The sequence below is a fragment of the Kogia breviceps genome, chromosome 3 (genome assembly GCF_026419965.1).
Source record: "Kogia breviceps isolate mKogBre1 chromosome 3, mKogBre1 haplotype 1, whole genome shotgun sequence".
Lineage (NCBI taxonomy): Eukaryota > Metazoa > Chordata > Mammalia > Artiodactyla > Physeteridae > Kogia > Kogia breviceps.
In genome coordinates, this window is record NC_081312.1 from 80,877,753 (window position 1) to 80,900,895 (window position 23,143).

Genomic DNA, 23,143 nt, shown 5'->3' on the forward strand with positions numbered 1-23,143 from the left:
GTTTAAGAAATTTATCCAAGGAGGCATATCTAAGCTAAACTTCTAACCCAGGCCTTATTCCAGATTAAAAAAAAATTAACCATTTACACGCTATTTAAAATCGAAACTTTTTCTTTCATTTGCTTAAAATGTTAAAATTTGAAAAGAAACATGACACCTGGCCTTTTAAGAACCAAATAGATTTTTTAAAAGGATTAAAGGAGGCACTGATGTCCTAATCAATGGCCTCAGGATAGCTGAGATCCACTCACAACACATACACAAAACAGATAAATTCGTTCACTGACTTATTTCTCCAAACATTTATTGAATGCCTACTATTTTCTGAGAGCTGGGGATTCACAGATGAATAAGTAATTATTTTAGTTCTTGAGCACCTGTGAGGAGTGAGAGTGATATTCTTTACTGCGCGCTGTTTGATGATGTGGGTTTTGTTTTCTAGCGTGTTTCCCAACAGGGCCAAAACTGTGTTCCTCGCCAGCTGCAGAAATTGTCAGACTTTCCTCAACACGAGCCAAGCTGTACGTCTACAGCGATTCTAGTGGGTTTGGGGTTTTACAGCTCCTCCGCTGACGCGCGCAGGGCGCAGGGAGCCTTGAACCGAGGGAAGGCGTATTTCTTTGTAGGCCAGTCTCCGATTGGAGCTGCGGTAAAACGGGCGCGATTGGAAGCGTGTTCAAATTGCGCGCCCTGGCAGTGGTTTTCTCGGGCTCAGGCTTAATGATCACGGTTACACGTGAGCCCTGCTGCCTTGTCGATGCGCCAGGACTTCCTGGTTTCTGGCAACAGGGAAGGTGTGACCGCCAAGAGCATCCCACGTTAATCCCAGGTGGGTCCTGCCCAGGGACCTGCCAGTAGGATTTAGGTGGCACGTCTGCCTGTGGCCGTTACTTCCTGGTTGGCTTGCCCTTAAGTGACATGGCGGCAGGTTGCCTTCGGCCGGGCCCTCTGCGGCTGCTCAGAAAGCCAAGGAAGGGCAGTCGGTCTACAGCCCGCCTCCCGCCGCGGAGCTGCCGGCTGAAGCCCAGGCTTGTGCAGCCAGGGGTGCAGGAGGGAGGGTCGGGACAAACCCAGAAAGTCGGGGACACGACGCTGTGCCGCATTGTGCCCACCCCTCGTCTCCCGACACCAAGGCTGCTCGAGCCCAGGGTGTTTTTTTCCTTTTCACTGCCACGTCCCAGTCCCTGGCCCAACATGATACTGACTAAAGCCCAGTACGAAGAGATAGCCCAGTGCCTAGTGTCTGTGCCGCCTACCAGGCAGAGCCTGAGGAAGCTGAAGCAGAGGTTCCCCAGGTAAGTGCCCATCTCCCCCCTCAAAGAGACCTTTGCCTGCAGTAGCTGTGCCTGGCAGCCCAGCCAGCGCTTAGAAACCACGTGTCACACATGATGGGGGAGGAACATGAGTGTCAGGTGTTAGGAGAGCAGGAATGGTGAAAAAGGTTTCTTCTTTGACTTGCTTTTCTCAGGAGGGTCTTAATGGATGAATCCCTTCAAGTCAACAAATGTTTATTGAAAATTTGGTTTTTGCTAGGTGATGGGTGCATATAAGTAGGTGCTGCATAAATGTCTAGGGGTTGACAGATACTAGGAATGAATGATGGGTAGCAGGGCCCTCTCAAAGTGGAAATATGAATTTTAGATTCAAAAGGTGGAAATGGAGGACCCTTTTCAGTTGGCCTCTGGAAACAAACAAGGGAGTACAGGCCTAAAGGGGCGTCTTATAGTTTACTATGGCTCTCTACTGCAGTGAAGGGACCGCAAGTGTTCTCAAGCCAGTCAGAGAGACTGGTACCCTACGGATTCCACTGTTGGGTGAAGACTGGTCATTTGAACAGCCATACCAGGTGTATTTCATACTTCCCTCCCCAAGCATGTCTTTTTTTTTTTTTTTTTTTAGTGATTTTTAGGATTCTCCAACTTTCTAAGAAGGGACTTTAGCAACTATATGCTATAGATTGCCTCATTTTAAAGATGTGCAAACTGAGGCCCTGGCATTACACAAAGAACCAGTCCAGAACAACCAGGTTATTGTATTTGTGCCATGTTAAAAGTATAGAATGTTTGTTTACTGTTCTTCTATTTCAAAACCAAATCCAAACTTATACCATTTTACTTTGTGGCACTGAGCACCATTAGCTTCCTTGTCTTTGACATCATAATGGAACTGTTTTCTTGAGGAAAGAGAGATTATTGGATAATTGGTATTCGTAAAGTACAAATTGAAGGTCTTTTATAATCTCAGTTTTTTTGAAGGACTCAGTTTTCCTAATCTGTAAAATGAAGGGATCTCTTTTTAATATTATCCAGATTTAATTTAAACCTTTATAGTCTAAGATTTTTATCAGACTTGCTAACAAGGAACAAAATTGACAAATTGGAATTTAATTTTCTGTCATTAACTCTTTGCCAACTCTGCCAATGAACAGTGAAAGGTGAAGGCTGGTCAGCTAAGGGGATAGGTAGATTTTTCTGGGCAATTTTAAGATACAGCATACATTTAGATAATTCTGCTCTTGTTATGTACTTATATTAGCACTGTATTTTTGCTTCTCTTTCTTTTCCTTTCCCTCTTCTCTTTCTCTCTCTCTCATTTTTTTTCTTTCATTCTTTTCCATAGCAAATACCTTGTCCTCTCTGTTAGAGGTAACCTCCTTTTACTGTTATTACGGACTTATGAAGTGTACGTAAGAAAGACTCCATTCATTTGGGGCACCATGCTGTCTTGCTTATTCTCATATGCCCTTTTTTTTCTCTTATTCATAATATGGCCAAATATGTTTTGCTTCTCCCAAATACCATTCAGGGTATAATTAACTCTTCATTTACCAGAAACTTTATTGAGAAAGGCTGCACTACCAATCTGCAGAAGGAATTAAAGAGCCATTTAGCAGCATCGGTAGGAATTCCATAAAGAGTGTGATTTGGGAGTTGGCTTCACAGTTTGCATCATAGCACTGTTTTACTTTAGATGTTTCTTGCAAAAGACTTGAACAACCTTTAGATTTGATAGTTCATTTGAAGTAAGGGCCTCAGAGATAATTTCTGGTGGCTCAGAGAGGTTAAGTGACTCGTCAAAAAGCCTAGAGTTCTTGAATGGCTAAACAGTGTTTAGAATACAGGTTTCATGACTTTCAGTTCAGAATTCTATACTAAGCTGCCTTAATTAGTTTTAATATTAATAATAATAACAGCAGCAATTATTTTTTGTGTGATGTTCACCTAAATTGAATTCTAAAAATAATCAAAGTACTGAAATGCTTTTAAAAGTTGCTAAAATTTTTTATTTTCCTGATTTTGAAAGTAGTACATGCTCAGTAAAGAAAATAAAAATTATTCATAATCCTATAGCTCCGAAAATTTCTGTTAACATATTTTAAAAATATTTCTAGTCACTTTTTTTCAGTGTGGTACTTTCTCTGCTAATGTAGTTTATAGATCTTGCTTTTCTCACTTAACATATAGTGAGCATTACTCATCTTTAAAAATTCCTTATAATTTGTTTCAAATACTAATAATATCACATTCTAGATGTACCATCCATTTCCATATTGCTGGACATCAAGAGTTTTGTTTTTCTAATTTTCTATTTCTGTACATATATTATGCTAAGTTTGCTTATTTTCTTACTTTAGAATCTTAGAAATTGGGAATGACCATATCAGCAGGTTTCAAACTTTTTGGGCTCCAGATCTCCTTACACTATAAAGAAGTATTGAGGACCCCAGAAAACTTTTGTTTATATGGGTTATGTCTGTTGATGTTTATTAAAATGTAAATTAAAACTGAGAAATTTTAAAAATTGCTTTTTTAAAATAACAATAATAAACCTATTAAATTTAACCAATTCTAAAGGTTAATAACCATCATTTCAAAAAGCTAGTGAGAAAAATGGCCTTGTTTTACACTTTTGCAAATCTCGTTAATATCTGCCTTAATAGAAGAAAGACACATCTGCTTCTGCAATCAACCTGTTGTGATATGCTGTTTTGATTAAAGAACATGAAGAAATTCTGGCCTCAGACAAATATGTAGTTGGAAAAGGGAAGAGTAATTTAATAGACTTTTCAGATAACTGTGGATATTTTTGTTACTACGTAGTACCCAACAAGTAGTATTTTCTTAAAAGTTAATTGCAACGTGGAATGTGAAACCGTATTATAGAACTTTTTGGCCAGTCTTGAACTTTGAGTGGATCTTTTACCCATGCATGATTTTTATCATCATGCATTGTTCATTTGCAAAACGTTGGTTGTGAGTTATGCAAGTCTTCTAAATGTTGTCACCTTTTATTATACAGCATCAAAAAAATCACATTTGTTAGTATCCCCACTGATCTCATCAGAAAAGTCTGTAAGATGTGAAGCTGTCACATTTACGGTGATGGATACAGAGTTTTCCAATATTTGATTTTTCCCTTGAAAGCTCAAATTTTTTCGTTGGCAACAAATACTATCAGTTGTTTCCCTTGAAGTGACAGGCTCATGTTGTTTATTTTTGAGAAAATGTCTGCCAGATAACGAAATCTGAATAATCATACTTTGTTCATCATTCATCCAAGTAAAAATGGTGTTTCATGGAAAAGGCATCTAGTTCAGCTCTCAAACAATCATACAAGTGCTTTCCCTTGAGACAGTCATAATACTTCGATATGCAGTAGACGTGCTTTGCATTTACTTCTTATTTTGTTATACAGAATGTTAGAAGAATGTGTATCAGGGGTTGAGATTTAATAAAATTAATAAGTGAATCCTAAGATATTCTTATGTGAAACTGGCTTTCTTTCTTCCTGCAAGTGTGTGACTCCTAGGACAGTTGTGCCAGGTCTTGATTTGTGCTCAGGAGCTGGCAGTTTTGCCCACCGTTGTTTTTGCACCATCAGTGCAAATGTCACCCAGAGGAAAAGGCAAATCATGTCTTACTGTTTCTATAAAAATAGTTTTGACCTTGTAGACTTCTGAGAGAGTCTCAGGGACTCCAGGGGTCCATTGGCCACACTTTAACAACAACTAGCTAGGATATTTATGTTTTGAAGGATTTTGAAGTGTATTGACAAATTACTATCAAAAAGATTGTATTACTCCAATTACCAACAGCACATGGCAGTATTCGTTTCTGCAACTTTTGTCAGTGTTGAAGAGAGTCATCATTTAGTCTTTAATATGATGGATCAAGAATGACATCTCATAATTTACTGTTTTTGACTATAATGCATTGTATATTTTCCACATTGTTTATTAACCATTAAATTTTCTTCCTCTTGAATTACTTGCCTGGTGTCCTTTGCCTAATTTTCTATCAGAGTGTTTGCTCTTACTGTTTATTGATTTGTTATTGTTTATTGATCTGCATATCTTAAGAATGTTGATGCTTTACATGTCATATTTTTGTTGCAGATATTTTCCTAGTTGCTGAGCTTTTAAATATTGGTTTTTTTTAATATTTTTAACTTTAAACTTATGCTTTTTTTGTCCTTTCATGTCCTAAGATATGAAAAATAAATCTTCCCCCTATATTTTCTCCTAGGTTCTTTATGGCTTTCTTCCTTATTTTTAATTCCTTAATCTTTCTAGCTGCAGTTTATTTTAGTATATGCTCAAAGGTGAATATATAGCTTCATTTTTCCCAAGCTTAACTTTTATTTTACACCGTGGTTTCTACTTGCTAGCCTCATTTCTCCATGGCCTGTTTGTTTCCACTGAAATTACAAATTTTTGTTTTTCCAAGTCGCTACATTGAACTTGGGCCATCACCTTAACCACTCTGGTCTCACAATCCTCCCACTTAAAATGAAGGAGTAGAATTTTGTGATGTCTAATATTTTACAACTCCTAAACTCACCCTTATTCTATTCTATTCTATTTTGCAGTTTTACATTAAATGGGCCCTTTGACCCCCAAAACGTAGGAATACTGTATCTATGTACTTTCTGAGGATATAGTCGTTGATTTGCATCTCCCAACTTACTCCTCGACTTCCTTATTCAGGTAGAAGCCCCCAGCCCATTCAGCTGCCACTTATCAGGTCATATTTTACACTGCATTTTCCTGCCCAAACACTATGTATGTATCTGATCATATATTATTCTTTATTTATATATATAAATATTAAAGATGTATAAATATATATATCTTATTTTGAAATTTTTAACTTATAGAAAAGTTGCAGAAATGTTAACCGTATATCCTTCACTCAGGTTCCCCTAATGTTAACATCTTACATAACCAACATACAATTGTCAAAATCAGGAAACTGATTTTAATGCAATATAGCCAAATAATTTACAGACCTGTTTTGAACTATGCTAGTTTTTTTGTGTGTGTTATTGTTCTTTTTTGTTTGTATGTTTGTTTTTTGACTGTCTCTTTTCTATTTCAGGATCACATATTAGATTAGTTGTCATGTCTTCTTTTTGATCTCCTCCAGGCTATGACCATTCCTTAGTATTTTTTTGTCTTTTATGATCTTGACATTTTTGAAGGGTACTGGTCAGTTATTTTGTTGAATGTCCCTAAGTTTGTGCTTAATGTTTTCTCATGATCAGAGGAGGGTAAACATTTTTGGCATAAATACCCCAGAAGTGATGTTGTGCCTTTCTCAGGGCATCATATCAAGGGGGATCTGACTTTGTATGTCTTATTACTCTTGAGGTTAACGTTATTCACTTGGTTAAGGGGTGGTGTCAGCCAAGTTTCTCCACTGAAAAGTTCGCTTTCCAATAATTGCCTTGTGGGGATATCCTTTGAGACTCTGCAAATAACCAGTTTCAAACCTCACACTTTTTCACTCTGATTTTAGCATCCATCAATGGTTCTTGTATGAAATAGTTACTGTGGGTATTTGCCTATCAGTGATTTTTCTTTTTTTTAATTTTCTTTTTCTTTTTTAAATAAATTTATTTATTTACTTTTTGCTGCATTGGGTCTTTGTTGCTGCGTGCGGGCTTTTCTCTAGTTGTGGCGAGCAGAGGCTACTCTTTGTTGTGGTGCGCGGGCTTCTTACTGCAGTGGCTTCTCTTGTTGCGGAGCCTGGGCCCTAGGCATGCGGGCTTCAGTAGTTGTGGCTCACGAGCTCTAGAGCACAGGCCCAGTAGTTGTGGCTCACGGGCTTAGTTGCTCCGCAGAATGTGGGGTCTTCCCGGACCAGGACTCGAACCCGTGTCCACTGGCAGGCGGATTCTTAACCACTGCTCCACCAGGGAAGCCCTTATCAGTGATTTTCTATTACTCTCACTGGAATACCCTGTCAACTAGTATCATCCTCTACCACCATTTTATGTGAAACAATCCCTCCTACAGTCAGCCCATGATTTTCACTGGTCCTTGCAGTTTATTAACCTCTTACAGCATTTGGTCTGTAATAACTCACTGTGTGCTATGTTTGTGACACTATTTGGATAATTTTTAGAAAACAGAAATGATAATGTAGTAATTAATTTTGAATAACTTGTAGTCTGAGGAAAGAGTTTAAGACACATCTAATAGCTATAAATTATTAGAATCATAGAATGTTAGAAACCAAAGGATTTGTTGTACAGTTAGTTCACATATGGTTAGTCAAAACGGATTCTTAGAGGAGATATAACTTTGTTAGAAATTCTTTTGTTGGTAAGTAACCCTTTGGCACAATTTAATTTTTCCAAGTTCCTTTGCTGTGCATTAGTTATTTGGTTGCTATTTATGCCTATATTAATGAGTTATAAGTCAAACTCTTGATAACATAAATCTCTAAGCAAATAAGTGTCTACCTTGTTCCTGTATTTTTTTTCTCTTAGGAATCCTTGCATAGGTTTTTCTAATGGTGCCTTCCACATTTCTAAGCTTTTTTTTTTTTTTTTTTTTTGTCTTGGTCTGCAACATTTACAATATAGCAACCGTTCACTATTATGAGGCTGTTCCTAGAGAAATCTCAAAAGAAGTAGTTAAAAACTCGTTTGGGGGCTTCCCTGGTGGCGCAGTGGTTGAGAATCCGCCTGCCGATGCAGGGGACACGGGTTCGTGCCCCGGTCCGGGAAGATCCCACATGCCGCGGAGCGGCTGGGCCCGTGAGCCATGGCCACTGAGCCTGCGCGTCCGGAGCCTGTGCTCTGCTCCGCAATGGGAGAGGCCACAACAGTGAGAGGCCCACGTACCTCAAAAAAAAAAAAAAAAAAAAAAAAACTCGTTTGGCTGGGCTCCCTGTGCTTAAACTGATATACACTTGGCTCATTTTCTTGAGGTCTTCACCTGACTCTGAGAACTGGAGTTAAGGTTGGCTCTGCTGTGTATTTGCCAGTATTGAACTTAGTAGTTCTTGGCAGTGGACCTAGGGATCTAGTCTGGTTAGGAGTGGAGTAGCGAAGGGACCTGCTTGGGACAAGCACAACAATTTTCCTTAGCTTTTGCATTTAAGGTGGCCTAGCTTCATTTGGTGCTACCTTTGGTTATAGTTGTCCTTTTTTGAATCCCCCCCGCCCCTGCTCCAGATCCATTTTAACCTGTCCCCATTTCCCATAGGAAATCTTGTATTTCATTGTTTCTGCTTCCTTAACCATTTGTTCTTGGGAAATGACTTGGCTCTGCCTCTTTTTATCTGAGTCATAGTTGCCTCATCTGTAAATGCAGGGATGAAGCTCCTCAGCTAGTAAGTAGGAGAAACAGGATTCAAACCCAGGCAGAGTCTGACTCCAGATTCTTCCTCTTGCTCTATTGCCCCCTTGCTCTTCAGTTCCTTAAGGCATTTGTGAGGATTAAGTGAAATAAGGCATGTAAAACACTTAGTACTGTGTAGAGGTCCTGGTAAGTATTTAATGGATGGTAAATACGATTACTGTTATTATTAGAATTTAGTAAATGGCCTACAGTAGAAGAAATGTCTGAGTAGTAACCTTTGAAACATAGAAGACACAAATTTGCTTTGATATGATCAGTTGATTGTATGGCTGTGAACACACAGATTTTGATCATTAGTTGAATATGGCCCAGATATCAGAAACTTGCCTTAAATCTTTCATAGCAGTATATAATGCCATTTAAAAAAACCCAGACGTTTAAACCTAGAGTCACTGATTTTTTAGAATAATAGTAGCACATTGCCTGTATAATTAATACTGTAGGGCGTGGTTTACTAATGGAAGATTATTTCTGTTGGCCTTGTCCTCTCAATTGAATTGAAGGTTGGTACTCAGTTGCTGGTCAATTTTCTATACTAATGTTATGGTGGACCTGAGTTCCAGAATCATGAGTGAGAATAGGGAGAAAAAGGGAGAAAAAGTCAGCCTATTATTGAACTGGAAATTCTTTTGGTATTTTTGCCAAAGAAATATAATTAATTTATATGCCCTTCAAAAATAATACTCATATACTTAGGAAATACACCTAGGAGTACTTCTGTATTGATCATTAGTGCAAATTGGAAAAGAAATTGGTCTAAAAATTGGCCTAAGAATATGATTGTTTCATATAATTCCTTTAATCATCTTTTTAAATATGCTTTTTTACTCTGTGAGATTTCAGGTTTTTATTTTCTTGCTGCATTGTAGCCTAGCTTTAAAGACTCTCCTGAAAGATTATTTTGTTAAGTATATGGCATCTTCACTTTCTGAAAGAAGTGCCTAGTTTTTATCAGATGTTTGTGCCCCTTGGCATTTGCATAGTTGTAAAAGTGAGATGAGCTTGAATTCCTGAAAAGGAATATTTGACGAAAACCTCAGATTGTGTTATCCTGAGAAGAACCTATACGCTGACAATATTTCTTATTAGTTTGAGGGGGAGGCTTTTATGTTATTAGATTATTGACCATTTTTAAGTCTATATTCAGGCATCAAACTTTAGTCTACTAAGTAATAACCCATCCCGGAATGTTTGCTGGTACAATAAAGAGGAATTATCTATTTCCCTAGGAGAAAAATGTTCAATAGATGTATAGGGTGATAATATTTTATAATTTGACTTTCAACAAATGTTGACTGAATTTACCATTATGTTTTTATTACACATTTTGTGCAGTTTTGCCATATAGGTTCAATTTTCCTTAAAAAAAGCAATCAAGCAATATAAAAGTCCTTTTTCAGAGTAGGTATGAAAAGTGACCTTAGAAGTCATATACTGGAATGAAAATCATATGGGAGATGGGTAAAGAATAAATTTTCCTTCCTTTTATTTTCAGCTGTCTTTTTCTTGGTGGGAAGTGTCTTCAAGTGTTTGTTTTAGACATTCTGCTTTCAAATTGCTTCTGTGGTGAGCTGGTATATGGTGAACACCAGAAATGTGCTTGGTTACAACTTCTTACTGAATGACACGTCTCCATTTCTTAGGGGAGCAGAGAGACAGCTGGATCCAGGATGATTCAGTCCATAGGTTTGAAACCAGCGTGGAGCAGTCTGTGTATGATGGATTAATAATGGTACACAGCTGGTCATGAATCCAGCCCTTTCCTGGCCACTTTGGGGAACTAACACCTGCCTCTACTTTTCTTTCTTCTTTCTGTCCCTACCTTTCAGGAGGCATCTTGATAACGTATTTAAGAGTTAGTAATTCTTCCTTATAAACCAAAGCTTCCTTCTTGCCAAAGAACAGTGATACAGTTGACAATGTCAGCTTTTTCAAGTGCCTTCTCTTGACTGAGTGGTGATCTTTTCTGTTCCTTCAAAACAGCAAATAGGTTTTTTTGTTTTCATTTTTTAGCCTAGTATGATGTTCCAACTGTGACCTGATAAAACCCGCAGTCTCATTGAGGAAACCGAGAGCTCTGCAATTTTCCATCCAAAGTAAAATGTTAAAATATCTCAGGGCTTATTTCTTTTTTTTTTTTTTTTTTTTTTGCGGTATGCGGGCCTCTCACTGTTGTGGCCTCTCCCGTTGCGGAGCGCAGGCGGACGCGCAGGCTCAGCGGCCATGGCTCACGGGCTTAGTTGCTCCGCGGCATGTGGGATCTTCCCGGACCAGGGCACGAACCCGTGTCTCCTGCATCGGCAGGCGGACTCCCAACCACTGCGCCACCAGGGAAGCCCAGGGCTTATTTCTTTTATGTGTTTTAAATATTGAGATTCAGCTGCTAAAAATGTTTGAAACCTGTTAAACTTAGAGAAATAACTTCAGCACTATGAGAATAAATATTTTGAAACAAAGCAATGCAAGTAGAGGAAAAAGTAAGATGGATTCATGTCTCTTGATACTGTCATTCAGTAAAATAAGTAAGCACTGGGTCTTTCCTTGACTGAATGCTGACTCACGTGGATTGGAGCAATTCTGTGTGAAGCTCAGTTTTTTTCTGAGGTGTCCTGGGAGCAGTAGTCATATACAAGACTGAGACTTAAAATAGATGGTGCATTTTCACCCTCTCTAACATAACTCACATATTTATTTTTAATCTTTTGGTTATTGTTAGACCTGTCCTTTGCTTTAGGCCCTAGAAAGGATGACATATAAACTCTGATCTTGTATTTATCCTGTTTTAGAAATAGGAGGCATAGCAGACCCTTGATATTTACAAGGGTTATCGCTTATGGCTGTTGAAAATCCTCAAATATGCAGCTAGCACTATATAGGATGGCAAAGGTCTACAAAGTTTGATGTACTTTTTAACCAAAGTTAAACTCATTTCTCAGCTAATTGACTTGCTGCTCTCCACATCAGCCTAGGGGTATGGAAGATTCAGATTTACCCTCAGCAAGTTTATGAATTAGCATTTGTCATGGATATTTGTGATCACTCTCAAATAGTCAGAGCTGGGGATGTTTCATCCAAGAATGCTGTGGGTACCCAACTTCAACTTTAGGATAAATAGAAATGCAGGGTGAAACTACTTCGTGGTTTGTCACTAGTGCCTACACACCTTATCCCCCTAAGATTCTATAACTTGTGAGATGGTGTCTAAGACTTGTGGGGGGAATAAGGCTCTTTGTAGGTGGCCTCCTTTGTAGATGGGATGTGGGAAAGCAAAGCATCATTTAAATGCATCTTACTACAATCACACATGAAATTAGACTGCAAATTAATTTTTTTCGATTTTTTGTTTCTGTCTACAACTCTTCCAAGCTGATATCATCTTTTGCTTAAGGTATATTACACTGCTATTTGTTTTTGCTGATAATATTGGTAGGGAAAGCTAATAAAACTTGAAAGTAACTTGCGCTTCAAGCCCCATTTAGCTAAAATACTAAATGGACTGGGGATATAAGAGACTCTTGGTTGTATAGCATTAAAAACCCCACAGACCCCTACAGCCTAGATGTAACAGATAGCTCACAAACATCATTTGTTAACTGATGAAGTTAACATTATCTAAATTGTTATTTCCTGAGGCCAGCTAAAATATATATTAAGGTAAAAATACATTTAACCTCCAGTTCATAACATTTAAAATTTTTGTTTGCACTTTGGTGGGCATGTTTGGAGCTGTTCATATGCTGATCACAAAAGCTTCTCCAGAGGGACCTGCATACCTCTCTCATAATTTCAGATTCAGTGACTTGGAGAGTGTTGGACTGAGATTGCAACTAGAGATCATCTAGTCAAATGGTTAGTGTTAGAGGGGCATAAACTGAGGGAGGATTTGACCAAAGTTACACATTTGAAGGCAAAACTCTTCCTTCATGCTCTTTAATTAAAGATCACTGAACGCCTAGGAGTCTGGCGGCCAGGTTGGTATCAGTGAGGAGTGAAGGAATGGAGCTGGCCTGGTTGGGATCATGGCAAAGTGAAAGGACAGTTGTGTGCACGGGCAGGGCAGCTGCAACCTTACGCCAGCCATCTGTTGCCGTGCTGGAATGTGGGCCCAGGGCTGCCAGGTCTTCTATTCTCTAGAAAGCAGCTCTAGATCTGATTTTTTCAGAAAAAAAATATCCTGAATTTTAAATGTTGTCAATTTGTTTGAATTTTGAAAAACAGTGTGTGGGCCAACATTTTCCTGGCCAAACAGAACAAGTCTGTGGGCTGAATTTGGCCTACAGCCCATGGGAGCTGGATCTGGCTCTTTCCAGCTTGTGAGAGCTGATCGGAAGCATCTTTTCTCCACTCTACACACTGTGACCTCACATTGGTAGCTTAAAATCAGCCACAGTGGGAGTGTTTACACCACAGAAATTGGCCCATGCTACAAACCTCGGCTCCCCTGTCCCTCCCCACTGCCACCAAAGGCATTTCTTAAGCCCCTGAGCCATTGTATACCATCAGCATAGCTTTGTTCCTAGAAAGGGCTCATAACACATACATCTGTACTTCATTTATTCTTAGAAATTAAAATATTTTTGTGAGTTGGGCTTTCTTCCCTCCGACCCCCAGCTTTTTTTTTTGTTTGTTTTTTTTTGTCCAGAGAGAAGATACATATTTTTTCCCCCACTATGGTTATTGTGGGAACTAGAATTCCATTCAGTACCTAGTATATTGTCGGTGTTATGAAACATATCATAATGGACATTTGATTGAACTAACCTGAGGAAAATGCTGCTTAGTTAAAAACCAAAAGCTATATACATGTCTCATTTAGGAAAATTAATCCCTTTCAGAGTAGATTCATTGGCTAAACTTAGTGATTATTCACTCTTTAGGAATTTAGAAATGTTCCAGTGGTATACCTGAGGGTTTATCATGTCAGAAATTATTTTAAGAGAAACTTCAAGCTTAGTTGTTACATCTTCCCTTGGCAGTTACTCCAATATAAAAAAGAAAATAAAATATCTCTGCAATTGTAATGAAAAAAGATTGGGAGATAGCCAATTGATTACCATGTGATTTAGTACAATTTTGTAAAGACTTAATGATAACATGTTCAGATGTGAATATTTCTTTTCTATGTCCAAAGTACCAATAATAAAATAATATGGCAACATACAACTAAAACAGAAGTGGACAATAAAATTAACAATATTAGCCAAGCATATGTGAATTTTAGAATGTCAAGTGGAATTCTCTATGGGGATGGGCCCACACTGGTGGGCTGGCCAAGTGGTATTGAGTTTGGCAGAGTTGCCATGGCTTGTGATTGACCTTGGGTGGTTTATTTAGCTCTCTCTGCTTATGGTTAATTATTGTATAAATCGATAGGAAGCAAAACCCTATTACTGTGAACTCCAGGAGGTCATTCAGTTTTTTGTTGTAGAGGTAGTTTTTTATATTGGTTTAAAGAACTTGGTTCTGGAAATAGACATATGAATTACGGCTTCATGACTTACTTGCCAGGTGACCTCTTGGTGCCTCAGTGTCCTTGTTTATAAAATGGGATTGTTATGAACTTGACATAAGATAGTACATAGAAAAGGATTAGCGTAGTTCCTGATACTGTGTCAAATTAATTTCGCTGCTGCTGTTATTGTTACTGTTGTTGATTTAAGGATGCTTGTTGCGATGGTACCTATGCTTATAATAGACTCAGTGTTAGAACTGGAAAGATTTTACCTAAATGAGCCTCTTTATTTTCTAGGTTTCCAAAGTGTTTTTCTTTAACCCCCTGGGTAATAGGAAGCCTGCTTTTAGCAAATTATGGTGAAAATATAGTCTTTAGATGATACTGGCAACCACGATGTGCTTTAATGTTGATGACAAATGGGCATATCAAGGTTTAGATTGATTCCCCCCACTCCCCACCCCCTGGATAGAAAATGGTTATGTAACATGATCGCTGCCTAAGACAGAATAAGTGGGAATGTTAAAACCTGAGAATTTTAAAGTATGTTCTAGTCAAATTACTTTTCTCAAATGTAACTCCCCCCCCCCGCATATTCTGGAAGCTCTTTTAAATTCTTGCCTCACCTTGATAACAAGGTGGTTATGAATTTATAAAATATATTTGGGTGAACACCAGTTTTGGAGTGAGGTTTCTGCACCAGGAAGTAGTTTGAGTCCAGTAGTTATATAAGTTCAAGTGAGTCTTCCAGGGCATGGAGAGTGTGTTAGATACCACAGATCATCACACGAGTGTGAACATTGATTTTAGTGTTTAATATAAAGATTAATAAATTTTGGGACTTCCCTGGTGGTCCAGTGGTTAAGAATCCACCTGCCAATGCAGGGGACACGGGTTCAATCCCTGGTCCGGGAACATTGCACATGCCGAGGAGCAACTAAGCCCCTGTGCCACAACTACTGAAGCCCGCTCGCCTAGAGCCTGCGCACTGCAATGAAGAGTAGCCACTGCTCGCCCCAACTAGAGAAACCCCTCACACGGATTCAAAGACCCAGTGAAGCCAAAAATAAATAAATAAATAAATAATTTTAAAAGTTAATAAATTTAAAGAACTAGTGTTTTTAAACAATCTTAAAATCTATTCATGGTGCTAATACTGATTATGAAAAAGACCTTATGGTAAACACAAAGAAATTGCAGAAACTTTTTAAAAGAAAAATAGATTTATTGTTCCTTAAGGCTTTGCTTATTTTTAATTAAAGTGTATTCTAGAATGCTGCCTACAAAGAATTTGCTTAATTTATCTTACTTGTGCAGTTCTGCTGATCATATAGTTGCAATAATAATGAGTTGGACAATACAGTCATTTTTGCCCTTCCTTTTCTATTTTGTTATAGAGCATATCTTCCTCTAAGTTCTAGGTCAGAGAGGCTTTCAGCTTTAGACCTACTTCACTTAAGCTGCTTAGGCTAGATTGGAATAAAAGTATTAAAACGGGTTAGAGATGTTCATGCTTTTAAAAAAATTATACCTAAAAACTTTGAGCAACACTCTGAAAAATAGTTGCCTGTAGCCAAAGATTATGGAAGTAAAAGTCATAACTATACTATAGATTGTATTTTGAGGACAGTTATTTGCAGTATAACTCTTGCGAACTGTAAAAACAAGACTCAGTTTTCATGTTAGAGGTGTGTAAGGAGACTAGGTTTGGTACATTTCCATGAAAAATATTTTATTCATGTGATAGCTTTTTGAACAATTGTATTCTGCACTGTATTAGAGTGGCACAATAAATGGCTGAATATACTGTCTGCTGAATATGACTTTACCATGAAAAATTTGATGCATGGAGAAGGAAAGGTTGGAATATATCAACCTTTTCTGACAAGGGACTTTGAATTTTGACCTAATACAGGTGACCTTTGTGCACAATAAAAGTGAGCTTAATCTTGAGGTCAAGGTTGAGGTGAATGGCAGGGCAACGTGGCAGAACTTATGCTGATTGTGGGTACTTCAGAGCCTATGTAGCTATTGGCTAAATGGGAATCTGGCAGTTTTTTGTTTTTTGTTTTTAATTTTTAGCATTTCCAGGAGCTAATGTATAGCAAGTTGTTGAGCTTTTTAATGCCGTTCCATTTCCTCAAAGCTCAGCTTTCTGTTTAGCTGTGGTAAGTTTCTCTGTTTTTATAAAGTTTACTGTTTCTGAGTGAAAGGCATGAGTGTGCTATTATTTTCTGTTCTGTAGATAAGCCTTAGCTAAAAATAAAAATGTTCTTATGGCTTATAGAAAAGACAACTGACATATATAACCTTGGAACTGAAAATACATCTTCTTTTAAGAGGGTTTATTTCTTTGACAAGTTGAACTTTTGTCATCTAACTTTGGAACTGTCAGAAGAATTTTTAAGTACTTTGTACCTTTATCTAGATTATAATTAAGAGAACTCTCATGAATTATTGTCTTAAAAGGTTTAGATGATTTAGAGACAGGTTATTCCCTTGAAAGTTTCTTTGAAATGCATCTGCTAATGCATTTACGTTATAATATGATATAAACTATTTTTAAGGTTTTGCCTGCTGTGCATAGAAGGAAAAAATGTTTTAAAACATAAATTTTACTAGTAAGTAGCTCAACAGTCTTGTCCTAGATGAAACTGCACGTTAGCAAACATCAGGAAAAAAACCTGCCAGCATTATATTGTCTGAATACTTAATGATTATTTTACCCAAATAATTGGTTGAAACAACAAACAGTCAGGGGAGAGTGTCAGAGACTCTAATGGAAAGAACTTCTACTCTTTTAATCGAGCCTGCAAAATATATTCCCCAGGACTGATCAGCTCTGGAGCACTGAGGTTTGGTGATTGGAATGGCAGGAAACCATGCTTTCAGGACATAACGAATTGATGAGGCCATCCATCATTTGTTAGCATACGCTGAAACGTGGGCTATGTGTGCAGAGGCCTGTGATTTACTAAATACTTGGGGGATGAATAGAGCTTACACGCGAGGGAAGATATTGCTGTCCTTCAGCAGCCTGAGACCCAGGCGCCTGCTGAGAAGGCCATCTGATGGCACATCATCAGTAACTGGCCTGTCACAGTCAGCGGTGCCCACCGACCATCGCCAGTATATTAAATGCATTTTTAATATCTGCTTCAGTAGATTTAATGAAGAAAATTTAGTTTCCATATTCCAAGCACTGCTTCTTCAAGTGTTCTAAGGCATGGACTCTTGTCTACACAAGAAAGGGGGAAGACCATACTGGCAGTTAGGAGAGTTGATTGAAAAGGACACTCAGACAAAATAGTGTGCAAATGAAAAATGCTTTTAGCAGTGTTGGCATCTTGTTGATGTTAAAAAAGCTCATTTTTTTTTTTTTTTAAAGTGGTTTTAGATAAGTTCCTTGGGCCCTAATTCCTTCCTTCCCTCCCAAGTCCTTTCACTAGGAGAGTTGAACCTGCTGCTAAGATATGAAAGCCTACTGATCTGAAAGGAATATTAAGGGAATATTACGGCTTGACATATTTTGAAGAGAGACTCAATTTTAAATGAGTTTGTGTTTTGAGATACTGTTTGATTCTTAGGATTTTTGCATGAAGATATAAAGTAGGATTTTTCTTAGCTAGTTGGCTTCTACATTTTTGTTGAACTTGTTAATCAAGTTAGTATATTTTTGTCTGGGATCGTGCTCAAAATGAATGTGAAAAAAATTGGTTGGCAACCTGATTAAAAAGTGCTTTTATACTTTCTTAGACTATAAGGCTTCTTTAAAAAATTGTGATTTAAAAATGTTCAGTTTTTCTGTCCTGGCAAAGTGCATAGATTTCTTCTTTTTAATGAGTTTCAGTGTTGACATTATTTACTACAAAACAGCAAGACAACCAATTAGATATTGTTGCAAGCATGCTCTTTAAAGGTTTCCCCTCTTGTTTCTAAAAAAAAAAAAAAAAAAAATCCAGAATATGCGCTCATGTTCACAGAAGAAGAAGCTACAGAATGGGACCTATAAATCTGATTCCTACATGTGTCAAATAGTAATGTATTAAATGCATATTATTATAAAAATTTAAGACATGTCTTAAACACACTTACATTTTTATAACACGTGGCAATATTTAAATAATACATTTCCTTGTTAGCATCTGTTTGCTGTCGTTGTTGGCAAGACCTATGATTTATTGCTTAACTTAATGACCAAGACCATTTTGGACCTGATATATGCCCCTAAGCTTATTACATCACTAAATAAAATAAAATGTATGCACTTGTGACAGAGTTATTTTTATAATTGTTTATCCCTTTAACTGCCCTATTCAGTGATTCACCGAAAGGTTCATAATGGTTGGCTTGTAACCAGAAAATAATCTCAGAAAGGTAAAATGTATTTCTTGTTTAGAAATAAAATGCCAGACTGATGGTGATGATAGGGGTCCCAGCAAGAGTTAGCAACACTCAAACTCATTCTTCAATGTTCTCAATTAACTGTTGTTGAATATTTTTGAGGCGCAACCCTCCGGAAACCCCAGCGTTTAAGGCTGTCTCTTAATACTGGTGCTCATCTTTGCATGACCCCCTCAATATGGGTAAAGTGATTTTGCTGTGACATAAAGCTGCAAGGGTTAAATTGTCCTTTACAATGATTTTTCAGGTGCCATTATCATTATGTATTAAACTGAGCAAGATTATTTTCCTATTTTTAGTTCTTTTCTTTGGGAAGATTGGAACTTTACTGTTTTTATATTGAACTCTATTTGACTTCATAGTCTTTATCTTTCCTTTCTGAGGGTGCAGTATGATAGACACTTCAGTATTTTTACTGTAACCTGTTATTCATCTAAAGTCACTCTGCTGCCTAACTTGCAGTACAATATAATATGGCTTCATGATTTCTTGCTCCACCTGAAGTATCTCATTGACTGTCAGCTTTCCTGTAATGTGATGGTGAAGCAAAGTTTTTGAGAAGCTTAAGCCTTGCTTCTGTACTGCAGTGTCTGCACCTTGAAACATATGGAGTCTCTTTGGGTACGTGAGAGTAATACCTGTGGGAAGGTTATTATTTTGCAGCTATCTTGGGACAATTATCACTCATAAATGGAAATGAAATTTAGTTCCTAAGAAAGATCTTTTCCTTCTCTTATCTTCATCTCACTTTCATTGCATCATTTTAAACAAAATAGTTCATTGGAAATTGAAAGTTGTTTTTTTTCGCCCTTAGTATTCTTTCCCAAGGCAGTTGATCTGATAAAGTTTTTAATGGTTCTCTCAAAAATGATGAGGCCAACACACTTTCGTGTTTTTCTTGAAAAGTTGTATTGACCTTTTCGACTTTGGGCTCTCATCTCCCACATTTGATCTTTTATCACCCTTTTCATCTCATCTTCCTTGTCTGGGAGACCTGCCTCCAGATAAAACATTTTAAAGGAAAGTTGATGAAAAGGAGTCTTAAGTGCCATCGTCTAATTCTCTCTCTATCCCTCCATCCCCCTTCTTTTTGGTCACTTGAATATTTGAATATTGGTTAAGATTTTTCTTTCTTTGACCACTGTAGTTACTTTTACTTGTTTTTCTTTGACCATTGGAAAGTATACATGCCTGTCTTTCACTTTCTATTTCAGTGATAGTGAATCCCTTAAGGATAGGAGCCCTGTGTTTTGCTATGATTTTATCTTCCAACTCCTCCCATGGGTTCCTAGCATGGTATCGTGGTCCTTTATGCATTTAGTGAATTCTTGTGAACTTTCTAGTACAGACCAGTGCTTATTTTTATGATCCCTTTGAGAAGAAAAGTTAGAAGCGTGTTTCTTCTTTTTTGGCCAGTATTGTTCTATCTAGCACCATACAAAGGACTTGCTCTTCTTTCTACAATTGTTTCTTAAGCCCCCACTTTCCAGGTCAGGGTGTTTAAGTCCTATTTAAAAATATTAAAATATTAAGTAGGCAGCTAAGTGCTCAGCCTAGTGTACTACTTAACACTAAATGAAAGTAAAATATATCAGACATGAAGCCAGTTGTTATATTTTAGTAGATAAGGCAATGGCTGTGTAAACCTTAACCTTGTCATTCTGTGAGTTCCACTTTATCATGTAGCTGTAAGGGTAATCAAAATAAATCACGGGAGATGAATAAATACTTTCTAGTGCTTTCTCTGTGCTTTCAGAGGTGATGCTTGATCCATGAAATTTTAGTAAGTGTACTAAATAAAACAATATCATGTGCACTGTGTCAGGTCTGATAAGTTATTTGGTATAGGACATCTAGACAATATATATTGAGCTGCTACGTGAACAGTTTAATGACTATAAATTATGTTCATCTGACTTGCCATTTTTACATTTTGTTAAAACTTGCATTATTTGTATTTTATATATATATATATATATATATATATATGAATGTATATATATTTTGGTGGGGGGCAGGGATAAGAAGAAGGCATAAGAAAGGCGCAGGTCATCTCTGCGATGTTCTGACAGTGATCTGGGGCTCCTCAGCTGTGCAGTGTACATAACACAGATGTTGGGGAGTCATCTGTCAGCCATGCCTCTCCTATGGAGTTAAAGTTCTAGAGGGAAAAGAATTTGACACAGTGCTGTCACTGTTACATTTTCACAATAGAAGAGGATGCAAATATTGAACCTCCTGCTTAGCAGTAGTGCCCTGTCTAATGTCTGTGCTGGTTAGAATAAAAAATCATGGGTGCATCTTGGGCTCAGAGATCTGACAAAGGTCATGCTATGTTGGGCATTTGAATTGGAAATTGTCTGGACTTAGATTTTATAAAGCTCCCACTGTTGTGTGTGGGGAGAATTTCAGCAGGGTTTTGTCCCTGGAGAGGCCTCTTAGGCCCTTTTCTGTCCTATGAATGAATTTAGATGTGAGGGTTACTCCTGCCTTAAAACTGTTAAGTTCATTTTGCATACATCCCCAGAGAGAAAAACTGGCAGATGCTTTTGTCTTGGAAGTGTTTAAAAGAAAACTGCAGAGCAGGAACAAGAGAGAAAAGGGGCCCTGTGTGGAGTCCCAGAACATTTTGGAAATGGCCAATATGCAGTTTTCATCAGTATGAAGGCGGGGTGCAATATGGTGCCTGTAGCTCACGAGGGAATATGAATGTTGATTAAGCATACTCCCAGGCTTTGAAATTCTGAAAGCAGTGTCAGAATAATGGATGTTGAGCAAATGTCAAGCATTTGTTAATTTCTCTGTTATTTGGAGTTTATCTACCATGATCAATCAAATAAACTAGTGCTTCTCTCTTGTGGCATGTGTCATTGATATGGTGATTAGGTGGCCAGAGAGACCTTCTGCTTTTTTTCCAGGTAACAGATTATAAATGAGTAGACAGAGCTTTTCAGTTGAAGATTTGTTTATGGCTTGGTTTAGTAGAAATTTGGATATTAGCTGCATACTCCAGTGGTGGTATAAAAACCCATGGCCACATGCCAAAGATATTAACTGTGGTGCCATTTATACCAAAAGAACTATTACTGGTGTTATGATTTCCATCTAAATATTGTTTCCACTAGTTTCTAAAGCTTTGATATAAACCTGGGTGAAATTCAACCCGGGAAGAATTCTGACCTATTAACATTTGTAGATAGAGTTTTTGATCTATTTTTATTTTTTGCTTTTTTTTTTTTCAATTTCAGTTGTTAATTCTAACTCAGTTACTGACTTTTATTCTTGAGAGACAGCCAGTAGATATGCTTCATGTGGTTCAAAGTACTTTCTTTCTATTCTTTTTAGGAAGCAATGCTACTGTGTTTTGATGCCCCAAACATAAATGGTCAGAAGGTCCTTTTGAGCAGTTACTCAGCTGCAAATTATTGTGGAATACTAACTGTCCATGGTGTGAGTAGTTTCCCTTTTAGAATGTGAATGACCTTACCAACTGGGGTTTCATCAGGGGTTGACACTGAGTACCATGTTTAAGAGTCCTACCCCTGAGGACAACATAATTTTGAATGAAAGGGGTGTGAAACTGTGTGTGAAACTGTGGTAGCTGGAATCAAGACAGACCTGTAATTGGAGATTTGACCTTTTTCTTTTTTTATTCCCCATTTTCTTTTCATAACTTAGCCATGAAGCTCACATGATTCAGGTGGAGACGAGTACATTTCTTACCCACCTGGACCATGTGAAATAGGTGCCTTTATGATTTTTGACATGATCTTTCTGCAAAACTGGATCTCCTGAAGTGATCTGCCCCCTGTTTTTAAACCTCAGTGAACTTTCTCTTTGGGGGATTTACAACTGGGCAGCTAAAGGGTATTCACCCCAGGAACTGCCTGTGTGGTTTGTGGAGGGCTTTTTTTTTTTTTTTTTTTCAACCTGCCATAATATCTCAAATAGTATGGCAATTTCCAAAGCAGAAAGTCTTCAACTTTTTCTTCAGGTTAAGATGCTTTATCCTAACCAACTCCATCATGCTTTTGGTTTTGGCTTTCTCTGGGGCTGGAACTCCTAACCGTCTGAATAAAATCCTCACGTCCTTCCTGGTACATGACGCCAATGAGTTCTACCAACTGCAGAACTTCCAGCATCATAAAAATAGACAGCACTGCTGACTGGCTTTTCTAGACTTCCCTCTGAAAGCTCATCATGACCATGCCCTGCCCGTAGCATCACTGAATCATTCGCTTATGTCATACACCAAAACACTCAGCCTGTTAGTGATACGCAGCTCTCAAATCTATTTTCTGTTCATGGTGATAAAGCTCTTGTTCCAAGTTTAGATTAGAAAGACATGAAAAATCTTGTTACACTGTTGAAAATTATAGTGTAATAACAAGAGAGAAAGAGTATGAATTTCACATACTGTTAATTCTTTTTAAATTTTTTTTGGCCACCCTGCATGGCTTGAGGAATCTTAGTTTCCCGACCAGGGATTGAACTCGCACCCTGGGCAGTGAAAGCATGGAGTCCTAGCCACTGGACCACCAGGGAATTCTCCATACTGTTAATTCTTAACAATGTGTACTCATGAATGCTTCCCAGCACCCCAGTAGAAGGCGCTGGTGGTTTTGGTGGGTGATGTC

The 23,143-nt window shown here is 37.9% G+C and overlaps 1 protein-coding gene across 13 annotated transcripts in view; it reads left to right on the forward strand.

The window, feature by feature from the left end:
* The first annotated feature begins 912 nt into the window (after positions 1-912).
* Positions 913-23,143, forward strand: part of CDIN1 (CDAN1 interacting nuclease 1) — a 222,127-nt gene continuing 199,896 nt past the window's right edge. For 12 of the 13 annotated variants that reach the window (XR_010839643.1, XR_009334519.2, XM_067028922.1 and 9 more), the window contains exon 1: positions 975-1,295. Coding sequence is in view for 11 of the 13 variants with exons in the window: in XM_067028922.1 (XP_066885023.1) it covers positions 1,195-1,295 (101 nt within the window). In the remaining 2 variants the exon portion in view is untranslated. Of the gene's footprint in view, positions 1,296-23,143 lie in introns of all 13 variants that reach the window. The other variant, XM_059056976.2, reaches the window with a different exon arrangement.